General features: G+C 40.7%; 1 protein-coding gene and 2 long non-coding RNA genes across 8 annotated transcripts; 2 read left to right on the top strand and 1 right to left on the bottom strand.

Annotated features, from left to right (window-relative positions):
* The first annotated feature begins 1,282 nt into the window (after nt 1-1,282).
* LOC115787098 (uncharacterized) lies at nt 1,283-6,048 on the top strand. Of its 3 annotated transcripts, XR_004020481.1 has the most exons (8): nt 1,283-1,486; nt 2,217-2,397; nt 2,492-2,991; nt 3,395-3,507; nt 4,514-4,686; nt 4,942-5,043; nt 5,184-5,291; nt 5,505-6,048. It is a non-coding gene; the product is annotated as an uncharacterized LOC115787098 (long non-coding RNA). The 3 variants fall into 3 exon arrangements; XR_004020478.1 differs by having other exon boundaries at nt 1,284-1,486; nt 2,217-2,991; XR_004020482.1 differs by lacking the exon at nt 1,283-1,486 and adding an exon at nt 1,495-1,628 and having other exon boundaries at nt 2,217-2,991.
* A 2,192-nt stretch (nt 6,049-8,240) lies between these two features.
* LOC115791987 (uncharacterized) lies at nt 8,241-13,127 on the bottom strand. Of its 3 annotated transcripts, XR_004020998.1 has the most exons (8): nt 12,858-13,127; nt 11,947-12,127; nt 11,353-11,852; nt 10,837-10,949; nt 9,658-9,830; nt 9,301-9,402; nt 9,054-9,161; nt 8,241-8,840 (listed from the first exon to the last, which is right to left on the bottom strand). It is a non-coding gene; the product is annotated as an uncharacterized LOC115791987 (long non-coding RNA). The 3 variants fall into 3 exon arrangements; XR_004020997.1 differs by having other exon boundaries at nt 11,353-12,127; XR_004021000.1 differs by lacking the exon at nt 12,858-13,127 and adding an exon at nt 12,716-12,853 and having other exon boundaries at nt 11,353-12,127.
* A 17-nt stretch (nt 13,128-13,144) lies between these two features.
* Nucleotides 13,145-16,663, top strand: LOC115790699 (trichohyalin-like). Of its 2 annotated transcripts, XM_030744717.1 has the most exons (2): nt 13,145-15,112; nt 15,155-16,663. In XM_030744717.1, exons 1-2 carry the CDS (start codon nt 13,322-13,324, stop codon nt 16,340-16,342), a joined length of 2,979 nt encoding a protein of 992 aa, XP_030600577.1. In that variant the 5' UTR covers nt 13,145-13,321; the 3' UTR covers nt 16,343-16,663. The 2 variants fall into 2 exon arrangements, with proteins under 2 accessions (XP_030600577.1, XP_030600498.1); XM_030744638.1 differs by having other exon boundaries at nt 13,147-16,663.
* Nucleotides 16,664-24,004: the final 7,341 nt, after the last annotated feature.

The following is a 24,004-nucleotide window of genomic DNA, read 5'->3' as shown; positions in this document are numbered from 1 at the left end:
ATGTGTATGTTATAAAATGATGTTATGATGAGCTTTATTATTTGGGTATAAAGGGCCCGGTCACTTGCCCCGCCCCCGGGCCCGGCTCTGATTTGTTCCGCTAGTGGTTAGGACATTACAGTTCTGTAGAGATATTACCAGAATATCTAGAATATATATTAAAGTGGCCAAACGGGACTGGATTGATTATAATGTCTTTACCCAGATACTTCCAAAACAGGTTGTTTCTTTATTTTATATTGTATATAGAAGTCATTTATAAATCCTGTTTACTGCACTCTTTTTACCAATACAAGCAATGACATTACACAAAAGCACATAAAAACATCAGAAATCACTTTATAGCAGACAGTCACTTTTTGGCACAACACAGGCCGTGACTGATTCAGGATCAGGTTCACGCAGTGACCCCCCCCCCCCCCCCACAGCAAAACTTTTTTTTTTTTATCTGATCTCTCCTAATAAGGTATGCACATAGTTATACATTAAGTAATAATTAAGTAACACAATCCCAGTCACATCACATCCATCTCCCCAATTTGTTCCACTTTACCTTTTGACCCCACCATTGTATAATAAAGACAGACACCATGTGAATAAGTTCAGAATTTATGTATTGGCACCACAAACTTCGTTCGTTTTATGCTTTACATTTACTGTCCACTTGATGGCGCAAAAGAAAAAAACAAAGCACAGTGACGCTTCAGCCCAGGAGTTCACCAATTGACGTAAAGCTTCAGTGCTTCATGAAGCTTCATCTCACCATCACTACTTTTGGCTTATCCAGGTAATTTCAGGGTTTACCTGTACCACAGAGGTGTCTCACTTCTTATCGAGGTAAATCGCCATAATAACTTGTGCTGTGACCCTAACCTGCTCCAGAGTAGGTTATGTTTTATATGATTTAGGGTAATCTACAGCATTACATCATGTTCTCTAAGGATGTCATGTTTGTATCTCCTCTGTCCAGTTAGACCTGCTCATTAAAATATCAGCCCGTTCATAGCTCAGATATCTGTTTTAACCTATTATGATCTGGCATGATTTTCTCACCCTATAAAAGAGTATTTAATATTTAATGAATCTCCTCCATTCTATCAGAAACATACACAAATGATCACATCAGGGTTTTTTTTTTTAATAACTTTTTTGGGTGGGTGGAGTGCCCACTCCGGCTCAGTGATGAGTTGCTGCCCCAGGTGGAGGAGTTTAAGTATCTCGGTAGAAGGCAGCGGGAGATCGACAGATGGATCGGGGCTGCATCTGCAGTGATGCGGACGCTGCACCCGCTTCGAATGTTATCAGTCCATTAAATGAACGTTATTAGCAGTTTTCAGGCCCATAGTTAAGAGCCAGTAGGTCTCGTCTCCACCTCCTAGCTGGTCGAAAAAGTTATCATCGTTCTAATCAAGGATTACTGACAGACGCATGAAGGACTACAGAATCCATGCTCGCTGACTTCCGGCGGAAGTCGCAGTGCTTACAGGTAAGACGAGTTAAATGGACAGCGTTTATATAGCGATATTAATAAGATAGTGAGTGTCAATAAACACTTGAAATGATATTAATGTGCTGTAAGAGAGCACTAATATCACAACTCTGAGATGCATTTGTAGAAATTATTGCAGGTTTGTAACGTCTTTGTGGCGCTAGCTTAAAGTTTCTGTGCAAATGTTAGCGGATATCGTAGGAAGCAGTCACTATTTAAACGATGTTATGACAAAAATATGAGCTTCTGTTGGGGATCACTAAGTTACCAGTTAAGTAAAATTAATATTTTCAGCCACAAATAAATTCCCGATTAGCTTAGCTTCAGTGCATTTATATTCAATATCTGCGAATTCAGTGCTTCATTAAGCTGCATCATACTGAGCCAGGGTTATGGACAATGTAAAATAAAATGATATTTGTCTGTACAAAATCTGGCTACCTTTAATCCTCCGTGGCAAACCCGAGGATGCAGCTTTATACGACCTGCTGTCACCTGAGAGTGAGCTGAAACTTCCAGTAATATTCCCATCATGGAGAGGCTGTCAGACTCTGGGAATCCTGATTCACTGTCCTCAGCTTTAAACAAACCCAGAGTTCATCTATGTCTGTGTGTCTGTGCTGAATTGGACTTTTCCCACTTCCCTTTGTTGTGTCTCTGTCTTAACGCCAGTATTTTTATGATTAGATGATTTGTTAGTTCTACATGCCAATATTTTTTTATTCAGGTGTGGGAACAGTGGTTCAGAGGGTGCACTTCAGGACTGTTAAATGAAGTTGGTGAGATGTACTGGATTCATCCCTGTGCAAAGATATCTACAGATTACTGGACTGACCACATCAACCTTTTGTGAGGTCTGTCTAAAGAAGACTAACAACAATTCAGTGCAGCATCCTGAGAAGATGGATGTGAGGACAGAAGCACACAAACATGTAGTTGCAGTGAGCTGCCAGTAATTATAAATGGATTTGTTCCTCTAACTCATGTCTGTCTCTCTATTAGACCTGTGACACATTGGTGACCTGTCCAGGGTGAACCTGCCTGTGCCTGCTGGGATAGGCTCCAGCCCTCCACCCACACCCTGACAATCAGATGTGGACAGACTAACTTCTTTTTTAGATTGTTCTAAAAGTCTGTTGCGATGTGTTAAGCAATGTATTCATATTTAATTTAAAAAAAGAATCAATGATTTTCTATAAATTTGTGATGCATTTTTGTTTACTGATTCCAAGATGGCGTAGTGGTCTTTAGAGAAATCCTGTTTGGATTTTTAAATGTTATTTCTGTTTTCTGTTGCTAGCGCAGCTCTGCAGTCACTATCCAGGTGGGTCAGTGGGAGCAGAAGCCCTCTGCTGATGTACAGGCTCTGATCAGCAACATCCAGCAAGACCCACACAGCCTCTTCTTGCTGGAGCTTTTTGTTTGCCTGTGACTGGAGAGTCAGATTTCTGTTGGGAGGTTGCAGCTCCCTGTGCTGGAGAAACCACTTCACACCTGCAGAGGTCAGTCAGTTTGCAGAGGTCATTAAAACCCTCCCACCCTGGCTTTCATGTGGTGGATCTTATTAAACAAAACAGCAATATTTCAGTGGCTCCTGCTTATACCACAGGTTTACACTCTACAGATCTCTGATGGGCTCCTTCAACAAAGATGTTTAGTAGATGTTGGTCTCCAGTTTGATGCTCAGCATCTCCAAAGTTTGTTTGTTTATTATTCATTCATACAAAGTAATGTGATATCTAATAGTATAACTGTGTCAACCTGGTGCTCTTCATTTATGAAGAATTAATATTGGAGTATGAATGTTGGACCCTGTGTATCTGTGTTCTCTGGGCTTTTCTGACCTTGGTCTTTTTGCAGGGTCAAACAACAAACCTCGTATTACTGTACATGTTTCTTTCTCAGGTGGACCGTGATGTGATTGTGACCCGGGCTGCCACCTTTGGTCTTGTGAGGAAGCAAAGCTCAGAAAGAAGGAATCCCTGCAGTCCTGTTCTTTTAGCTCCAAGCCTGCTCAGGTTAGTCATAGTTGTAGAACACAATAACGAGTGCAATAACTGAGGTATAAAATTTGTGATTAGATGGATGGAAAAGAGAGAAATGTCTTCTATAATTATCACTATTCTAATCTTCGGTAACTTCGACATGCTGAGGTCACAAAAACAGGAGAAAAGAACTGCCTGGATGTTTGTCACCATTTGCCAAGAAGAGCACAATAAAGTAATGACAAATGTGACTTTGGCCACAGTTCCACAATAATAATTGACACAATAATAACCGTAATAACCGTAATAAATAATAACCGTAATTGATTGTTCCCATACAAAAGGTTTTATCCTTGTAACATCTGTAGCATCACCCTTACATAAGTCATGAATATGGGTAATTAGGTTCATAGCTTAGTGAGAGTATTACTATTTTTCATATTCAAAGTATCATAAGCTTGCTATGGTTGAGATGATTCTTGAAAAAATATTATGAGTTACTGCCTGAGCAATCTGCAGAAAAACATCTACAGGAAATAAGGGAAAACCGAGCATCAGGAGTCGGGACAAACACAGTTGATGCTGGTAGCAGTGGGTACAGACACACGATGAGTGAAAAGTGGGAGGTGGAGACAAAAGCTCAGTGATTCATGGGACGTTCCCAACACCCTAGGCCTATAGTAGTGTCACTAGGGGAGATTGGGGTGGTTCAGGGTTACCTGATCCAGCCCTAACTATAAGCTTTATCATAAAGGAAAGTTTTAAGTCTAATCTTAAAAATAGAGAGGGTGTCTGTCTCCTGAATCCAGACTGGGAGCTGGTTCCACAGAAGAGGGGCCTGAAAGAAACTGTATTCATTCAGAATCAGGAGCTGCTACATCACCCAACATCTCACTGTCCATGATTATGAAATGCTGCCACCTGTCCTCTGATCTGTTTGTTCTGCTGTTGAAATGAAGATCTAAAGTTATCTAAACTTGAGCTCTAATGTTTAGTAATATAATATTCTTCACTTCTGCGTGTGATTTTCTCCAACTAGCTTTAATCACAGAGGAAGCAGCAGAGCAGCAGACAGTTTGAGAGGTTTGGGCTCACAGATGGTGACAGCATGGAGAGACTGTGGTCCTTCCCCTGAAGAACTGCAGGAGTCACAGAGGAGATGACTCCATCTCACTGTCTGGACTTGCTGACTGATGTTCTTCTGCACTGCAGGTGTAGCTTAGCACTTACAGGCTGCTAACATCTGAATGTTTGAATATTGGTGCTGTGTTTTTGTAATAAATAGGCTGTGTTTGGGACTTTTATACACACAATGAAACCCAGCAACCAAGCAATACCTGTTATTGTTGTCTTATAAGTGTGTAAATCTTTAATCTTACCTGCTGCCCATCTTAGAAGGAGTGTTCATAAAAACATGGAGGAAAAAGATGGAAGAATCTGAGCTGAACTTCCTGTTTCCTGCTACAGATGCTGAGTATGACCTCAGAGGCCAGCTGGTCTGCAGAGTTACAAGTGAATCAAGGCGGAGGGCAGTCTGCCTGCAGCTTCAAAGAATACATCCAGGTGAAGGTATGTGGATCAGTCGATAACCCTGTCGCTACTTTCAAATGAGAGCCTATTAGAGAGAGACAGTCTGAGCCTCACAAGAAGGACAAAAATGAAGATCCAACTTTGACCATAATACAAATGAATCATTGCTGTGTTTTCAGACTCAGATGGGCAGGATCTCAGCATCAGACTGTCCAAACAGGCTCCAGCTTCAACAGCAGACTGAGACAGCCAACAAGAGAAAACAGCAGCTTCAGTGGGCTCCACAGGTGAGCGTGTTCCTGCACCAATCAGCATCTGTTCTCTGTCGGTCTGTGTACTTTAATAAATGTAGTATTGATAAATACAGTAACCTAACCATAGTAACCATACAGCAGTCACTCAAAACATCTACTTTCTAACTGCCTGGCTGCTGCCTGCCACTCATTTTAGAAACCACGTGGTAACTGGCCTGAACCTCTGCTTCCTTTATTCCCCTCAAGGTCAAAGGTGACGTTTTAAAGAGTCTTCAGAGAGTAGGGACTGATGTCATGTATCGATCACAACGATAATGAAGATGACAGCGAGAGCAGCTACGACTGTAAAAGTCTGACCACGACTGTTTTGCACTTGTTTTACAAACAAAATTCAACAAACTCAGTTTAACTGAAAAAACTGCATTTTTACAGGCCACACTCACTGCACATAAGAAAAGAATAATTTAATCACTGATGACTTAGTGACTTTATAAAAGCTTTAAGTAGAGCCAGCTTTGAATATTAACACTTACCATATTGTACCTGTACAGCGTGTTTATGTACATATATGATGCATGAGATGTTTTGCATGTTGAGGTCATTTCCTGATTTATTTTGTAATCTTTGTTGGTTTTCTCTTCTTTGGAACTGATTGTGAGTCAGTGTGTAACCTCACCTGCTTCCCTTTGTTCCACATGACTTTAAGTTTTTTATTTCTGTTTACTTAAATTTCTGTTTCATTTTGATCTGTGTTGTGTGACTCTTGCAGACTGTTTTGTGGACTGCTTGCCTCGCTGTGTATACACTGTCTGTTTTTGAATAAAGATTTGGATTTTTGACTTTTAGCCCGTCTCTGAGTGTCCTTTGAGTCCTCTTCCTCTGAGTGAGGCACATACACATGTTTGAATTCAGTAACTCAGCTTTGCCACTGTTTTCAGCTGTGGTCAGCAGCAGTGACTCACAGCATGTTTGAGAAAGGAAATTCACTTTTATAACGTGATTATAGTTGGGACTGTTAGGATAATAGTGTTTTTATGCTTTTATTATTGTGTTAGTTACTGTTAATGTGTTTACTTTCTCTGGACCAGCTCAGGTCCACATTACAATTTCAGCCTACAAATGATCTCAATATTAACATACACTAACATCAGTGCGCTTTATGAAGCCAAATATTTAAAGTAAATTAATAAATGTTTATTCATGTCTCTGAAATAAGTACAGCTGTTCACGTTTGTCATTACAGTTTTATTTATTTATTTATTTGGATTGTGAACTTCAAATTGTGTATTTAATCAGAGTTTAAAATGTAAACATATTAATTAAAATAATATTCAGGTGATGTGAAATGCGCACACAATGACGTCACCTCATTCACTGCTAGCTACATCGTATCATTCATGATCATCTGTGTAAACAACGTTTAAAGATGCCGCTACAGCTCTGCAGCTGTAATTGTTTCAAACCATATATTTTTGTTCGTTATGAACTCTGAGGATGTTTTTAAAACGGCCTTAAAAGGCTGTTGCTATGGTGGTTGTCATGGACGCCTCAGTAGCTTCTTGGGCTAACCTGACGCGTCCGGTTCCTGCTGCGTCCCATTTCAAAGAGCTGCTGCTGCTCCGCCGTAACTGTGGCTCAAACACCACTTTATCCTTTAAGAAAAGGGCTTTTGTAGCCACTGATGACACACACACCTGTATGCACGTCACTGTCACAGTGTGACTTCACTAAAACCTCTAAAGTATTGTTTATAAAATGGAAAATGAACCGGGCAGGGACCTGATGATGGAGACTGGGGGGTCTGCAGCTGACGTTTCACAATCCTGATTGACTCGCTGTACATTCATATAATTCATCAGAGCAGAGTTTAGACTGCACAGTGCGCTGTGCTCACTTTGAGCCTGCTGCCTTCATATATGAGGTTTGATGAAGCAGGTGGAGGAGAGTCAAAGAATGATCACAGTCAGCTCATCATTTCCAGGCAAGGAGCCTGCTTTGATTTTAGTTTGATTTATAATCTTGATCCAAATGTTAGATATGACTGATGAGCTGCAGACCTGCAGGGTGCAACATAACTTTCACCCAAGGATCCCAGGATAGAGCCCATCCCCACCAAGACCCTGGGTGGATCAATGGTGAAAATGAAGACTGATAATCAATATGGATATTAAATAATATTCCACTTCTTATGCAATTTCCTACTTATTTGTTAGACTCAGCAAAAGTAATATGGATGACATTTAGAGTCTGAATTACTAACCCTAACCCTAGCTCAGCATACAGTGATGCCCTGGACTGCCAGCATTATTAGTTTGAGGAGAGTCATTTTGGTCGCAGTATTGATTATAAAATAAAAGGAAAATATAAACAAACAAAAAGCTTAACATTGTGAAGACTTGGAAGAACAATGTAACACTGATGAGAGGATTAGGCTTATTTATGATGACAGACCAGTAATTCATGTTATATTGTAAAAATTGTCATTGTTTTGGTATGCTTATGGTCACCACCTCCAATCCAGTTTAACTTATATGCAAAAACAATAAAAAACTGTATATAAATTTGATTTGATTGACAATATTATCAATAGCATAAGAGCACATTTTCTAATATTTTATTAAAGATTTGATACTTTATTTTAATTATACTTTACTTTGATATTTTATTTTAATTATACTTTATCATATGCCAGTCCTAATGCCAGAAAGATTTTTCACAGCTCCTGCTTTATACAGAACTTTATAATTTGACCTCATGTATGTTTAAAAGGTAATAACTCAATAATAAAAGCATAAAAACACTATTATCCTAACAGTCCCAACTATAATCACGTTATAAAAGTGAATTTCCTTTCTCAAACATGCTGTGAGTCACTGCTGCTGACCACAGCTGAAAACAGTGGCAAAGCTGAGTTACTGAATTCAAACATGTGTATGTGCCTCACTCAGAGGAAGAGGACTCAAAGGACACTCAGAGATGGGCTAAAAGTCAAAAATCCAAATCTTTATTCAAAAACAGACAGTGTATACACAGCGAGGCAAGCAGTCCACAAAACAGTCTGCAAGAGTCACACAACACAGATCAAAATGAAACAGAAATTTAAGTAAACAGAAATAAAAAAACTTAAAGTCATGTGGAACAAAGGGAAGCAGGTGAGGTTACACACTGACTCACAATCAGTTCCAAAGAAGAGAAAACCAACAAAGATTACAAAATAAATCAGGAAATGACCTCAACATGCAAAACATCTCATGCATCATATATGTACATAAACACGCTGTACAGGTACAATATGGTAAGTGTTAATATTCAAAGCTGGCTCTACTTAAAGCTTTTATAAAGTCACTAAGTCATCAGTGATTAAATTATTCTTTTCTTATGTGCAGTGAGTGTGGCCTGTAAAAATGCAGTTTTTTCAGTTAAACTGAGTTTGTTGAATTTTGTTTGTAAAACAAGTGCAAAACAGTCGTGGTCAGACTTTTACAGTCGTAGCTGCTCTCGCTGTCATCTTCATTATCGTTGTGATCGATACATGACATCAGTCCCTACTCTCTGAAGACTCTTTAAAACGTCACCTTTGACCTTGAGGGGAATAAAGGAAGCAGAGGTTCAGGCCAGTTACCACGTGGTTTCTAAAATGAGTGGCAGGCAGCAGCCAGGCAGTTAGAAAGTAGATGTTTTGAGTGACTGCTGTATGGTTACTATGGTTAGGTTACTGTATTTATCAATACTACATTTATTAAAGTACACAGACCGACAGAGAACAGATGCTGATTGGTGCAGGAACACGCTCACCTGTGGAGCCCACTGAAGGTGCTGTTTTCTCTTGTTGGCTGTCTCAGTCTGCTGTTGAAGCTGGAGCCTGTTTGGACAGTCTGATGCTGAGATCCTGCCCATCTGAGTCTGAAAACACAGCAATGATTCATTTGTATTATGGTCAAAGTTGGATCTTCATTTTGTCCTTCTTGTGAGGCTCAGACTGTCTCTCTCTAATAGGCTCTCATTTGAAAGTAGCGACAGGGTTATCGACTGATCCACATACCTTCACCTGGATGTATTCTTTGCAGCTGCAGGCAGACTGCCCTCCGCCTTGATTCACTTGTAACTCTGCAGACCAGCTGGCCTCTGAGGTCATACTCAGCATCTGTAGCAGGAAACAGGAAGTTCAGCTCAGATTCTTCCATCTTTTTCCTCCATGTTTTTATGAACACTCCTTCTAAGATGGGCAGCAGGTAAGATTAAAGATTTACACACTTATAAGACAACAATAACAGGTATTGCTTGGTTGCTGGGTTTCATTGTGTGTATAAAAGTCCCAAACACAGCCTATTTATTACAAAAACACAGCACCAATATTCAAACATTCAGATGTTAGCAGCCTGTAAGTGCTAAGCTACACCTGCAGTGCAGAAGAACATCAGTCAGCAAGTCCAGACAGTGAGATGGAGTCATCTCCTCTGTGACTCCTGCAGTTCTTCAGGGGAAGGACCACAGTCTCTCCATGCTGTCACCATCTGTGAGCCCAAACCTCTCAAACTGTCTGCTGCTCTGCTGCTTCCTCTGTGATTAAAGCTAGTTGGAGAAAATCACACGCAGAAGTGAAGAATATTATATTACTAAACATTAGAGCTCAAGTTTAGATAACTTTAGATCTTCATTTCAACAGCAGAACAAACAGATCAGAGGACAGGTGGCAGCATTTCATAATCATGGACAGTGAGATGTTGGGTGATGTAGCAGCTCCTGATTCTGAATGAATACAGTTTCTTTCAGGCCCCTCTTCTGTGGAACCAGCTCCCAGTCTGGATTCAGGAGACAGACACCCTCTCTATTTTTAAGATTAGACTTAAAACTTTCCTTTATGATAAAGCTTATAGTTAGGGCTGGATCAGGTAACCCTGAACCACCCCAATCTCCCCTAGTGACACTACTATAAGCCTAGGGTGTTGGGAACGTCCCATGAATCACTGAGCTTTTGTCTCCACCTCCCACTTTTCACTCATCGTGTGTCTGTACCCACTGCTACCAGCATCAACTGTGTTTGTCCCGACTCCTGATGCTCGGTTTTCCCTTATTTCCTGTAGATGTTTTTCTGCAGATTGCTCAGGCAGTAACTCATAATATTTTTTCAAGAATCATCTCAACCATAGCAAGCTTATGATACTTTGAATATGAAAAATAGTAATACTCTCACTAAGCTATGAACCTAATTACCCATATTCATGACTTATGTAAGGGTGATGCTACAGATGTTACAAGGATAAAACCTTTTGTATGGGAACAATCAATTACGGTTATTATTTATTACGGTTATTACGGTTATTATTGTGTCAATTATTATTGTGGAACTGTGGCCAAAGTCACATTTGTCATTACTTTATTGTGCTCTTCTTGGCAAATGGTGACAAACATCCAGGCAGTTCTTTTCTCCTGTTTTTGTGACCTCAGCATGTCGAAGTTACCGAAGATTAGAATAGTGATAATTATAGAAGACATTTCTCTCTTTTCCATCCATCTAATCACAAATTTTATACCTCAGTTATTGCACTCGTTATTGTGTTCTACAACTATGACTAACCTGAGCAGGCTTGGAGCTAAAAGAACAGGACTGCAGGGATTCCTTCTTTCTGAGCTTTGCTTCCTCACAAGACCAAAGGTGGCAGCCCGGGTCACAATCACATCACGGTCCACCTGAGAAAGAAACATGTACAGTAATACGAGGTTTGTTGTTTGACCCTGCAAAACGACCAAGGTCAGAAAAGCCCAGAGAACACAGATACACAGGGTCCAACATTCATACTCCAATATTAATTCTTCATAAATGAAGAGCACCAGGTTGACACAGTTATACTATTAGATATCACATTACTTTGTATGAATGAATAATAAACAAACAAACTTTGGAGATGCTGAGCATCAAACTGGAGACCAACATCTACTAAACATCTTTGTTGAAGGAGCCCATCAGAGATCTGTAGAGTGTAAACCTGTGGTATAAGCAGCAGCCACTGAAATATTGCTGTTTTGTTTAATAAGATCCACCACATGAAAGCCAGGGTGGGAGGGTTTTAATGACCTCTGCAAACTGACTGACCTCTGCAGGTGTGAAGTGGTTTCTCCAGCACAGGGAGCTGCAACCTCCCAACAGAAATCTGACTCTCCAGTCACAGGCAAACAAAAAGCTCCAGCAAGAAGAGGCTGTGTGGGTCTTGCTGGATGTTGCTGATCAGAGCCTGTACATCAGCAGAGGGCTTCTGCTCCCACTGACCCACCTGGATAGTGACTGCAGAGCTGCGCTAGCAACAGAAAACAGAAATAACATTTAAAAATCCAAACAGGATTTCTCTAAAGACCACTACGCCATCTTGGAATCAGTAAACAAAAATGCATCACAAATTTATAGAAAATCATTGATTCTTTTTTTAAATTAAATATGAATACATTGCTTAACACATCGCAACAGACTTTTAGAACAATCTAAAAAAGAAGTTAGTCTGTCCACATCTGATTGTCAGGGTGTGGGTGGAGGGCTGGAGCCTATCCCAGCAGGCACAGGCAGGTTCACCCTGGACAGGTCACCAATGTGTCACAGGTCTAATAGAGAGACAGACATGAGTTAGAGGAACAAATCCATTTATAATTACTGGCAGCTCACTGCAACTACATGTTTGTGTGCTTCTGTCCTCACATCCATCTTCTCAGGATGCTGCACTGAATTGTTGTTAGTCTTCTTTAGACAGACCTCACAAAAGGTTGATGTGGTCAGTCCAGTAATCTGTAGATATCTTTGCACAGGGATGAATCCAGTACATCTCACCAACTTCATTTAACAGTCCTGAAGTGCACCCTCTGAACCACTGTTCCCACACCTGAATAAAAAAATATTGGCATGTAGAACTAACAAATCATCTAATCATAAAAATACTGGCGTTAAGACAGAGACACAACAAAGGGAAGTGGGAAAAGTCCAATTCAGCACAGACACACAGACATAGATGAACTCTGGGTTTGTTTAAAGCTGAGGACAGTGAATCAGGATTCCCAGAGTCTGACAGCCTCTCCATGATGGGAATATTACTGGAAGTTTCAGCTCACTCTCAGGTGACAGCAGGTCGTATAAAGCTGCATCCTCGGGTTTGCCACGGAGGATTAAAGGTAGCCAGATTTTGTACAGACAAATATCATTTTATTTTACATTGTCCATAACCCTGGCTCAGTATGATGCAGCTTAATGAAGCACTGAATTCGCAGATATTGAATATAAATGCACTGAAGCTAAGCTAATCGGGAATTTATTTGTGGCTGAAAATATTAATTTTACTTAACTGGTAACTTAGTGATCCCCAACAGAAGCTCATATTTTTGTCATAACATCGTTTAAATAGTGACTGCTTCCTACGATATCCGCTAACATTTGCACAGAAACTTTAAGCTAGCGCCACAAAGACGTTACAAACCTGCAATAATTTCTACAAATGCATCTCAGAGTTGTGATATTAGTGCTCTCTTACAGCACATTAATATCATTTCAAGTGTTTATTGACACTCACTATCTTATTAATATCGCTATATAAACGCTGTCCATTTAACTCGTCTTACCTGTAAGCACTGCGACTTCCGCCGGAAGTCAGCGAGCATGGATTCTGTAGTCCTTCATGCGTCTGTCAGTAATCCTTGATTAGAACGATGATAACTTTTTCGACCAGCTAGGAGGTGGAGACGGCACCTACTGGCTCTTAACTATGGGCCTGAAAACTGCTAATAACGTTCATTTAATGGACTGATAACATTCGAAGCGGGTGCAAAGTCGGTAACTTGGCAACGCTGGTCAAACCGTGCATTTTATTTACAATAAAATGAACACGTCACGTGACAATCTAATTTGCATATGGAATGTTTACTTTATTTGGAACTCGGTTACGTCATTAGAATCTTACGTCACCGTCAGTGGCCTTGAAGGTGACGTGGTCTTTGATCCTTCACCTATAAGTAAGGGGGAAAAACTTCAGTGGAACATTTTAAGTCGAGAAGTGAGTTTGTTCACAGCGTTCAAAGATTTGAATATGTTTAAGGGGATTCTTCAGCAGAGGAAGCCGAGAGAGAGAAAGGTTCGCACTGAACAGACAGACAGGTTTATTTGCAATAAACCGATAATGAACAGACAACAAGAAGTTCAAGGGTTGCAGAGCAAAACGGATGATAGGAAGATAATGTGTGGGCAGAGACATAACCGCAAAATGAACTTGATGCTGCGCAAGACGGAAGAGTTGAGATTTATGCTCATCGACAAGCTCAGTACACGAGTGCCAGGACATGTAGAGTTGCTACACATTGCGAATGAAACCCTGCAAGAAATTGGGAAAATTCTTAAAAAAACGATTGAACAGGACATAGAACTCAAAGAGGAGCAGAGCAAACATCAGGACACCAAGAACGAAAATGCAGGCTTGCGAGCGGAGCTTGATGAAGCCCAGCTAAATATTGAAGAAATGCTTAAAGAGAAGGAAGAACTGAAAGCGACACTCAAAGAGGAGCAGAGCGAATATCAGGACACCAAGAACAAAAATGCAGGCTTGCGAGCGGAGCTTGATGAAGCCCAGCTGAAAATTGAAGAAATGCTTAAAGAGAAGGAAGAACTGAAAGCGACACTCAAAGAGATGCAGAGCGAATATCAGGACACCAAGAACAAAAATGCAGGCTTGCGAGCGGAGCTTGATGAAGCCCAGCTGAAAATTGAAGAAATGCTTAAAGAGAACGAAGAACTGAAAGCGACACTCAAAGAGGAGCAGAGCGAACATCAGGACACCAAGAACGAAAATGCAGGCTTGCGAGCGGAGCTTGATGAAGCGCTTAAAGAGAAGGAAGAACAGGAAGTGACACACAAAGAGGAGCAGAGCAAACTTCAGGACACCAAGAACGAAAATGCAGGCTTGCGAGCGGAGCTTGATGAAGCCCGGCTAAAACATGAACAAATGCTTCAAGAGAAGGAAGAACAAGAAGCTAAACACAGAGAGGTGCACAGCAAACTTCATGACCTGGAAGTGACACACAAAGAGGAGCAGAGCAAACTTCAGGACACCAAGAACGAAAATGCAGGCTTGCGAGCGGAGCTTGATGAAGCCCAGCTAACACATGAACAAATGCTTAAAGAGAAGAAGGAACTGGAAACGACACTCAAAGAGGAACAGAGTGAACTTCAGGACACCAAGAACGAAAATGCAGGCTTGCGAGCGGCGCTTGATGAAGCCCAGCTAACACATGAACAAATGCTTAAAGAGAAGGAAGAACTAGAAGCTAAACACAAAGAGGTGCAGAGCAAACTTCAGGACACAGAGGAAGAAAATGAAGGCTTGCACGCAAAGCTTGATAAAGCCCAGCTAAAAATTAAAAAAATCCTCAAAAAAAAGAACGATCTGGAACCTAAAATCAAGGAGCTGAAGGACAAGCTCAATGACCTGCTACCGAAACACACAGAGGCGCAGCGCAAATTTTACGACACCAAGAAAAAAAATGAAGGCTTGCGAGCAAAGTTTGATGAAGCCCAGCTAGAAATTGAAGAAATTCTTCAAGAGAAGGAAGAACAGGAAGATAAATACAGAGAGGTGCACAGCAAACTTCAGGACACAAAGAAAAAAAATGAAGGCTTGCGAGCAAAGTTTGATGAAGCCCAACTAGAAATTAAAGAAATGCTTAAAGAGAAGGAAGAACAGGAAGCTAAATACAGAGAAGTGCAGAGCAAACTTCAGGACCTGGAAGTGACACACACAGAGGTGGAGAGCAAACTTCAGGACCTGGAAGTGACACACACGGAGGTGGAGAGCAAACTTCAGGACCTGGAAGTGACACACACAGAGGTGGAGAGCAAACTTCAGGACCTGGAAGTGACACACACGGAGGTGTGGAGCAAACTGCAGGACACAGAGAAAGAAAAGGCAGGCTTGCGAGCAGAGCTTGATGAAGCCCAACTAGAAATTGAAGAAATGCTTAAAGAGAAGGAAGAACAGGAAGCTAAATACAGAGAGGTGCACAGCAAACTTCAGGACACAGAGAAAGAAAAGGCAGGCTTGCGAGCAGAGCTTGATGAAGCCCAACTAGAAATTGAAGAAATGCTTAAAGAGAAGGAAGAACAGGAAGCTAAATACAGAGAGGTGCACAGCAAACATCAGGACACAGAGAAAGAAAATGCAGGCTTGCGAGCGGAGCTTGTTGCAGCCCAGCTAAAACATGAACAAATGCTTCATGAGAAGGAAGCTAAACACAGAGAGGTGCAGAGCAAACTTCAGGACACAGAGAAAGAAAATGAAGGCTTGCAAGCAGAGCTTGATGAAGCCAAGCTAAAATATGAACAAATGCTTCAAGAGAAGGAAGAACAGGAAGCTAAACGCAGAGAAGTGCAGAGCAAACTTCATGACCTGAAAGTGACACACACAGAGGTGCAGAGCAAACTTCAGGACACAGAGAAAGAAAATGAAGGCTTGCGAGCAGAGCTTGATGAAGCCAAGCTGAAGGAACTTACTGTCCAAGACAGAGAAAAGATAAAATTCTATCACACACTTACTGACAACTGCAATAAAATGGAGGAAGACAAGAAAGATCTGCAGAAAAAATGTGAAGGGATGCACCAGAAGATCCAAGAAATGATGAGAGAAAATCAACAACTGCACAACAAAATTCAGCACAGAAACATTGAAATGGACACGAAGCTGAAAGAACAGGAGACCAGGCATATTTATTTGGTTAAAGAAAAACAGAGCCAGCTTCAAGAAGTGCAGAGGAGAAATCAAGAGTTAGAAGACAAGTGTGGCAAACTGCAGCTATGCACTTATGTCATGCATGAGGCACAGAAAGAACAGGAAAAGACATATAAAAAACTGAAAGAAACGCAGCAAGAATCAAAAGAATTTGAAAAAAAGTGCAAGAACCTTGAGAAGAAGCATGCAGAAAATATCAGTGAACTGCAAAAGCTTATATCAGAGAACGAGGATCTGCGAAAACGCTGCCAGAAAAAGCCCTTCTGGTTTTTATGGAAGAAATCTACTGATTCTTCAGTGCCGCGCAGACAAAATCGTGTTTTCCCGTTATAACTCTGCTACTTCTTCAGTGCTACCTGCACAAAACTAGCCTCGTCTTCCTCCATCTTTAATCCTCTCAGACATCTCCCCATCCTCTTCATCCCTTTCTTCTTCCTCCCCTCTCTTCTTCTGTCTCCCGTCTTTTCTTTTTCCTTTCAAACCCCCAAACCGGTCCCGACAGATGACTGCCCCTCCCTGAGCCTGGTTCTGTCGAAGGTTTCTTCCCGTCTACAGGGAGTTTTTCCTCCCCACTGTTGCCTCGTGCTTGCTCATCGGGGAATGTTGGGGGTTTCTCTTCTCTCTCTCTTTCCCTCTTTTGCTTACCCTATCATCCCCAACCTGTTTCTTCATCCTTGAGAATACAGGATAAGGAGGTAGGGTCATAATATTATATGTAATATTATATATAATAATAAAGGCAATCACATGCCATCTAAAACAGTTATTTGTGGATGTCTACTTTTTCCCCTTTGCTTACATTATAGTCTTTGTGCAAAGCTAGACTAAATGCTTACCACACAAATATGAAAGTTGTATAAAATGTGTGGTGACCAAAAAGCACTTTTATAGTTTGAAAATGATTATGCTAATCCTTATGAAAATGACCAGAATTATAGATTACATTCATACTGGTTTGGACCATTGCTAATTTTAGATTTAAATGAATATGACTTATCTAAAGGTTGAAGTCAGGTGTGTTGAGCTGGCTTTCACAGAATGACACTAAAAAGAATGCAGTCATCACATGCCAATCAAACCCTCCAAATCTCTCATGTCTGATGTGATGATTAGGGTGTTTAACACATTATTCACATTCAACTTCTCTTGTGCACAGAGTCAACAATTATGTATTTGAACACATTAAAAAATCTAAGATTGCATTATGATTAGGATGGGTTGGTCCCACAGAGGCAGGAGTGTTTCAGATGTGACTTGGCTCGGTGACAATCTGACGCCTGAATACAGTTACACTCGAATAATTCTTTTAAAAAGCACAGCTAACCGTCGTGGTTCCAGCCTGTTTCCGTAACAACTGTAACCACTGGGAGGGCAATCAGTTACAAGAACAGGTCACTGATGTCATTTCTACTAGTCCGAATGGAATTAGAGATATCTCAAATAGGTATTTTGTCTAGTCAAAATATAATTAGAGATATCTTAATTTACTAATATGTCTAATCATAAATCAATTTCAGATCTCTGGAATGAAATGGATTTTATCTTAAAACGGCCTGCCATATCGATTGCAACTACTGCAAATGAACAATTATGCAAATTGGGCAATGACGTGTCATATAGCGACTTCTATTTTCAGCAGCGGAAAATTTCCCTTATTTTTAAATACAAAAATTGACAGGTATTCGGACAGTGGAGCTGCCTGCATGCTCTTGCCACATGAGGCCAGGCACTGTGGTGCACCAGGAGGAACCCAGGACCCACTGCACCAGAGTGACAGCGGGTTCAAGGATTTCATCCTGATACTCTTGTTATAGATGACCTGACTGACCTCTGCCACTACTGTGGCAACCAAGATGGTGACAATCACTGAGTAAATGCTTATGTTTTATGTGTCCTTCTCAGGTTCTGTTTAAGAGATATGATCATTTACAATAAATATGTAAATATGAAGTTAAAATTGACAGAACATGTAATCACTGAAAATGACTTATTGTAGTCGTTAAGCATGATGGCCTTCTTTGTGATCTAAGAATTTAGCAACCATTAGTGATTTTTATATAATATTTGTGTGTCCGTGTTTTTCTAACTTAGATCGGCTGTGACGCTTGCCCACGGTGGTACCACAAAAGTTGCGTGAAGAAGCCCCGCATGAGCAAACACAAAAAGTTTTTTGCAAAGCATGCCAGTAAACGGTCCAGGGTTTCTGGGTTTAAAATATTGTTTGAGTGTCCTCAGTGTCCCTGTTTTTGATTTGTTAGTTTATGTTATGGTCCTGGGCCATTTTGCCCAGTGTTTTGTTCTTTTAGGTTCTGTTTTCATTTGAGATTCTTGTGTTGTTTCACAGTTTTCATGGGGTTTCAATTGTTACTTCATTATACATTTTAGGCCCTATTATTAGTTATAGTTATTTAAATTGAATATATGTTCTGTGTTGTCTTCTTTGCATCTTGTACTCTAGTGTCTGTCCTGTTCCCCTGTGTTTAAGTTCCTTGCCTCTTGTGTTTATGTATCCAGTTTTATTCCTAGTGTTGTGTCACATCTGCGTCTGTCTTTGTATTCAGTTGATTCCCATTTTACTTCTCTAGTCTCAGTCCTGTCTGCCTTCTATTTAGGAAAGTTCATGGTCCTATCTTGTTCAATTATTCCCAGCAATGACTCCACCTGTTCCCGATCCTCTTGTTATCCTGTGTCTGTATTTCAGTCCTCAGTCTGTGTCAGTTCTTTGTGGTGTTGTCAGCTGTTACCCACTCTGCTCCTTAGTTTATGTTGAGTGCTGGCACCCATCCAGCCCCAGTTTATTGGTGTTCAGTATTCCTTGTTGTTCCTCTAAATAAACATTGCTAAGTTCACTCCTGCCTTAAGAGTCCTGCATACTGGGTCCAACCTTGCCTGCCACACAGCTCCAAACATGGTCAAAAGAAAGAAGCACAATCAAAGAGGAAAAAACAGGAAATAAAGGAGCTCAAAAAATATGAATAAATATTAGAGCACTGTGTGCATTTTACATATAATCTTTGGCACTGCGTACTAGAAAACACAAATGTGCCTAAAGAAGCACAACAGCAGCAAAATCAATAACAAATAGAAAAGGCGGGACTTGCTTCCTTTCTCCAAGCAGAATTCGGCACAGTATGATTCAACCAATGAGCCACACTGTTCAGTGAAACAGCAAAATAATACAAGAAGTTAATACAGTCAATCTGTAAAAATACAAACACATTTATTATCATCATACAGAAGCAAAAAAATCTGTCCTGTTTTTCCAAATGGTTTTGAAATCAGTCCTTTAATGCAGCAGAGACTCTTTGGGATGTGAAGATCACATTCATTCAGAAAAAAAGGACTTTTTGTCAAGTTAAAGTATTCAAGCATCTGTTTAGTAATTTTTCAAATCTACAAAGAAAGAACTTCTCTGCAGCACCAAAAACTGCAGTTCTTCTAATGTCCACTTGGGGCAGCCTCCAAAAGCAGGTCAACTCCCCTCAACTCGCACCTTAAAATCTCTCACAGCAGAAAAAAGTTTTCATCTCTAGAGCTCATTCACACCTTTATAACAAATGTATAAAGGATGCTGTTTTTTTTAAAAACCTGAATTTTATTAGGACCTAAAGTTTGGGGCATGGCACCTGTGACTGACTGTAGCTACCAGCTGTCTCTCAGCTTCAGAAGCCAATCAGCAGACTGTATGAGTCCTGCTCCGGAGTGCCTGAAAAGCACACTTACTATGATTTACTCCTAGGCGATCCTCAGGCCACATTCCAAGATTTTCATCTTAGCATCCATTGATCCCCAAACCGTACGTGATGCCATGGAAGCAGGACATGAAGAACCACAGACTTCTGATGAAGGCAGGTATTAGTCAGGAAAACATGCGCCTCACAACAGAATAAGTGCTATTATAGCTTTTTTTTTTTTTTTATGAGGTCTTATCAATATTTTCAAAATCAAGGATGCGCCATATTGTGTAATAAAACATTTAGGGTGTGATTTTCTGTAGGCACAAATGCTCACTGGTAGCTCCAGTAGAACCAGGCGGGAACAATGTTACCCAGTTTCTGAACTGGAGACTCGGCTCCGCACCCTGGAAAATCCTGCATCTAGCCAGGCCCCTGTAGTGGGTGCGGACCGTGGTAGCTTAGCCGCCGTTAGCTCCCCCCCAGCAGATCCCGAGCAGCAGGGAAAACAGGCCAGCTGGGTGACGGTGAGGAGGAAGCGTAGTCCTAAGCAGAAGCCCCGGGTACACCACCAACCTGTTCACGTCTCTAACCGTTTTTCTCCACTCGGCGACACACCCGCCGAGGAACAAACTCTGGTTATTGGCGACTCTGTTTTGAGAAACGTGAAGCTAGAGACACCGGCGACCATAGTCAAATGTCTTCCAGGGGCCAGAGCAGGCGACATTCATGGAAATTTGAAACTGCTGGCTAAGGCTAATCGTAGATTTGGTAAGATCGTTATTCACGTCGGCAGTAATGACACCCGGTTACGCCAATCGGAGGTCACTAAAATTAATATTGACTCGGTGTGTAACTTTGCAAAAACGATGTCGGACTCTGTAGTTTTCTCTGGGCCCCTCCCCAATCAGACCAGGAGCGACATGTTTAGCCGCATGTTCTCCTTGAATCGCTGGCTGTCTGAGTGGTGTCCAAAAAACGACGTGGGCTTCATAGATAATTGGCAAAGTTTCTTGGGAAAACCTGGTCTTGTTAGGAGAGACGGCATCCATCCCACTTTGGATGGAGCAGCTCTCATTTCTAGAAATCTGGCCAAATTTATTAACCCTCCTAAAAACTGACTACCCAGGGTTGAGACCAGGAAGCAGAGTTGCAGTCTTACACGCCTCTCTGCAGCTTCTCTCCTCCTGCCATCCCCCCAAAACCCCATCCCCATAGAGTCGGTGCCTGCTCCCAGACCACCAAAAACCAAAGCTAAAATCAGCAAAAAACTATTTAAGCATAAAAATTCAAAAACAATAAATAATACAGCTTCATCAACTGCACCAAAAAATAAAACAATTAAATGTGGATTATTAAACATTAGGTCTCTCTCTTCCAAGTCCCTATTAGTAAATGATTTAATAATTGATCAACGTATTGATTTATTCTGCCTTACAGAAACCTGGTTACAGCAGGATGAATATGTTAGTTTAAATGAATCAACACCCCCGAGTCACAGTAACTGTCAGAATGCTCGAAGCACAGGTCGAGGAGGAGGATTAGCTGCAATCTTCAATTCCAGCTTATTAATTAATCAGAGACCCAGACAAAGTTTTCATTCTTTTGAAAGCCTGACTCTTAGTCTTGTCCATCCTAATTGGGAAAATCAAAAAGCTGTTTTATTTGTTATTATCTATCGTCCACCTGGTCCCTACTCAGAGTTTCTGTCTGATTTCTCAGACTTTTTATCTGATTTAGTGCTCAGTTCAGATAAAATAATTATAGTGGGTGATTTTAACATCCATGTAGATGCTGAGAATGACAGCCTCAACACTGCATGTAATCTAGTGTTAGATTCAATTGGCTTCTCTCAAAATGTAAAGGAGCCCACCCACCACTTTAATCATACTCTGGATCTTGTCCTAACATATGGCATAGAAACTGAAGACTTAACAGTATTCCCTGAAAGCCCCCTCCTGTCTGATCATTTCTTAGTAACATTTACATTTACTTTAATGGATTACACAGCAGTGGGGAATAAGTTTTATTACAGTAGAAGTCTTTCTGAAAGTGCTGTAACTAAGTTTAAGGATCTAATTCCTTCATTGTTATGCTCTTCAGTGCCATGTGCCAACACAGTGCAGAGCAGCTACCTAAACTCTGCTCCCAGTGAGGTTGATTATCTCGTCAATAATTTTACATCCTCACTGCGTATAACTTTGGATACTGTGGCTCCTCTGAAAAGGAAAGCTTCAAATCAGAAGTGCCTGACTCCGTGGTATAATTCACAAACGCACAGCTTAAAGCAGATAACCCGAAAGCTGGAGAGGGAATGGCGTCTCACTAAATTAGAAGATGCTCATTTAGCCTGGAAAAAAAGTTTGTTGCTCTATAAAAAAGCGCTCCGTAAAGCTAGGACATCTTACTATTCATCATTAATTGAAGAAAATAAGAACAACCCCAGGTTTCTTTTCAGCACTGTAGCCAGGCTGACAAAGAGTCAGAGCTCTGTAGAGCCGAGTATTCCTTTCATGTTAACTAGTAGTGACTTCATGGATTTCTTTACAAATAAAATTTTAGACATTCGAGAAAAAATTATTCATAACCATCTCAAAGATTATTCTTCATGTTCGGCTGCTTTCAGCGCTGCTGGTATTTGTTTAGACTCTTTTGCTCCAGTTGATCTTTCAGAGTTAACTTCAATAGTTACTTCCTCCAAACCAGCAACATGTTTGTTAGATCCCATTCCTACTAGACTGTTCAAAGAAGTCTTTCCAATTATTGATGCTTCAATCTTAAAAATGATCAATCAGTCTTTAGTAGTTGGCTATGTACCACAGACCTTCAAGGTGGCTGTAATTAAACCTCTGCTTAAAAAGCCATCACTTGACCCAGTTGTCTTAGCTAATTATAGGCCAATCTCCAACCTTCCTTTTCTCTCAAAGATTCTTGAAAGAGTAGTTGTAAAACAGCTAACTGATCATCTGCAGAGGAACGGTTTATTTGAAGAGTTTCAGTCAGGATTCAGAATTCATCACAGTACAGAAACAGCATTAGTGAAGGTTACAAATGATCTTCTTAGAGCCTCTGACAGTGGACTCATCTCTGTTCTTGTCCTGTTGGACCTCAGTGCAGCTTTTGATACTGTTGACCATAACATTTTATTACAGAGATTAGAGCATACTATAGGTATTAAAGGTACTGCACTGCAGTGGTTTGAATCATATTTATCTCATAGACTCCAATTTGTTCATGTAAATGGGGAGTCTTCTTCACACACTAAGGTTAATTATGGAGTTCCACAGGGTTCTGTGCTAGGACCAATTTTATTTACATTATACATGCTTCCCTTAGGCAGTATTATTAGAAAGCACTGCATCAATTTTCATTGTTATGCAGATGATACTCAGCTTTACCTATCAATGAAGCCAGATGACACACATCAATTAGTTAAACTGCAGGAATGTCTTAAAGACATTAAGGCCTGGATGACCTCTAATTTCCTGCTTCTAAATTCAGATAAAACTGAAATTCTTGTTCTCGGCCCCACAAATCTTAGAAACATGGTGTCTAACCAGATACTTACTCTGGATGGCATTACTTTGGCCTCCAGTAACACTGTGAGAAATCTTGGAGTCATTTTTGACCAGGATATGTCCTTCAATGCACATATTAAATATGTAGGACCGCTTTTTTGCATTTGCGCAATATTTCTAAAATTAGAAACATCCTTTCTCAGAGTGATGCTGAAAAGCTCATTCATGCATTTATTACTTCTAGGCTGGATTATTGTAATTCATTATTATCAGGCTGTCCTAAAAGCTTCCTGAAAAGCCTTCAGCTGATCCAAAATGCTGCAGCTAGAGTCCTGACAGGGACTAGAAAGAGAGAGCATATTTCTCCCATATTGGCTTCTCTTCATTGGCTCCCTGTTAAATCTAGAATAGAATTTAAAATTCTTCTCCTCACATACAAGGTCTTGAATAATCAGGCACCATCTTATCTCAAAGACCTCATAGTACCATATCGCCCCAACAGAGCACTTCGCTCTCAGACTGCTGGCTTACTTGTGGTTCCTAGGATACTTAAGAGTAGAATGGGAGGCAGAGCCTTCAGCTTTCAGGCGCCTCTTCTGTGGAACCAGCTTCCAGCTTGGATTCGGGAGACAGACACCCTCTCTATTTTTAAGATTAGGCTTAAAACTTTCCTTTATGATAAAGCTTATAGTTAGGGCTGGATCAGGTGACCCTGAACCATCCCTTAGTTATGCTGCTATAGGCCTAGTCTGCTGGGGGGTTCACATAATGCACTGTTTCTCATTCACCTTATTTACATTGTT

This window comes from Archocentrus centrarchus, chromosome 1, assembly GCF_007364275.1.
Source record: "Archocentrus centrarchus isolate MPI-CPG fArcCen1 chromosome 1, fArcCen1, whole genome shotgun sequence".
NCBI lineage: Eukaryota > Metazoa > Chordata > Actinopteri > Cichliformes > Cichlidae > Archocentrus > Archocentrus centrarchus.
The sequence above is the reverse complement of the archived record's forward strand: the minus strand, read 5'-3'. Positions and strand labels throughout refer to the sequence as shown.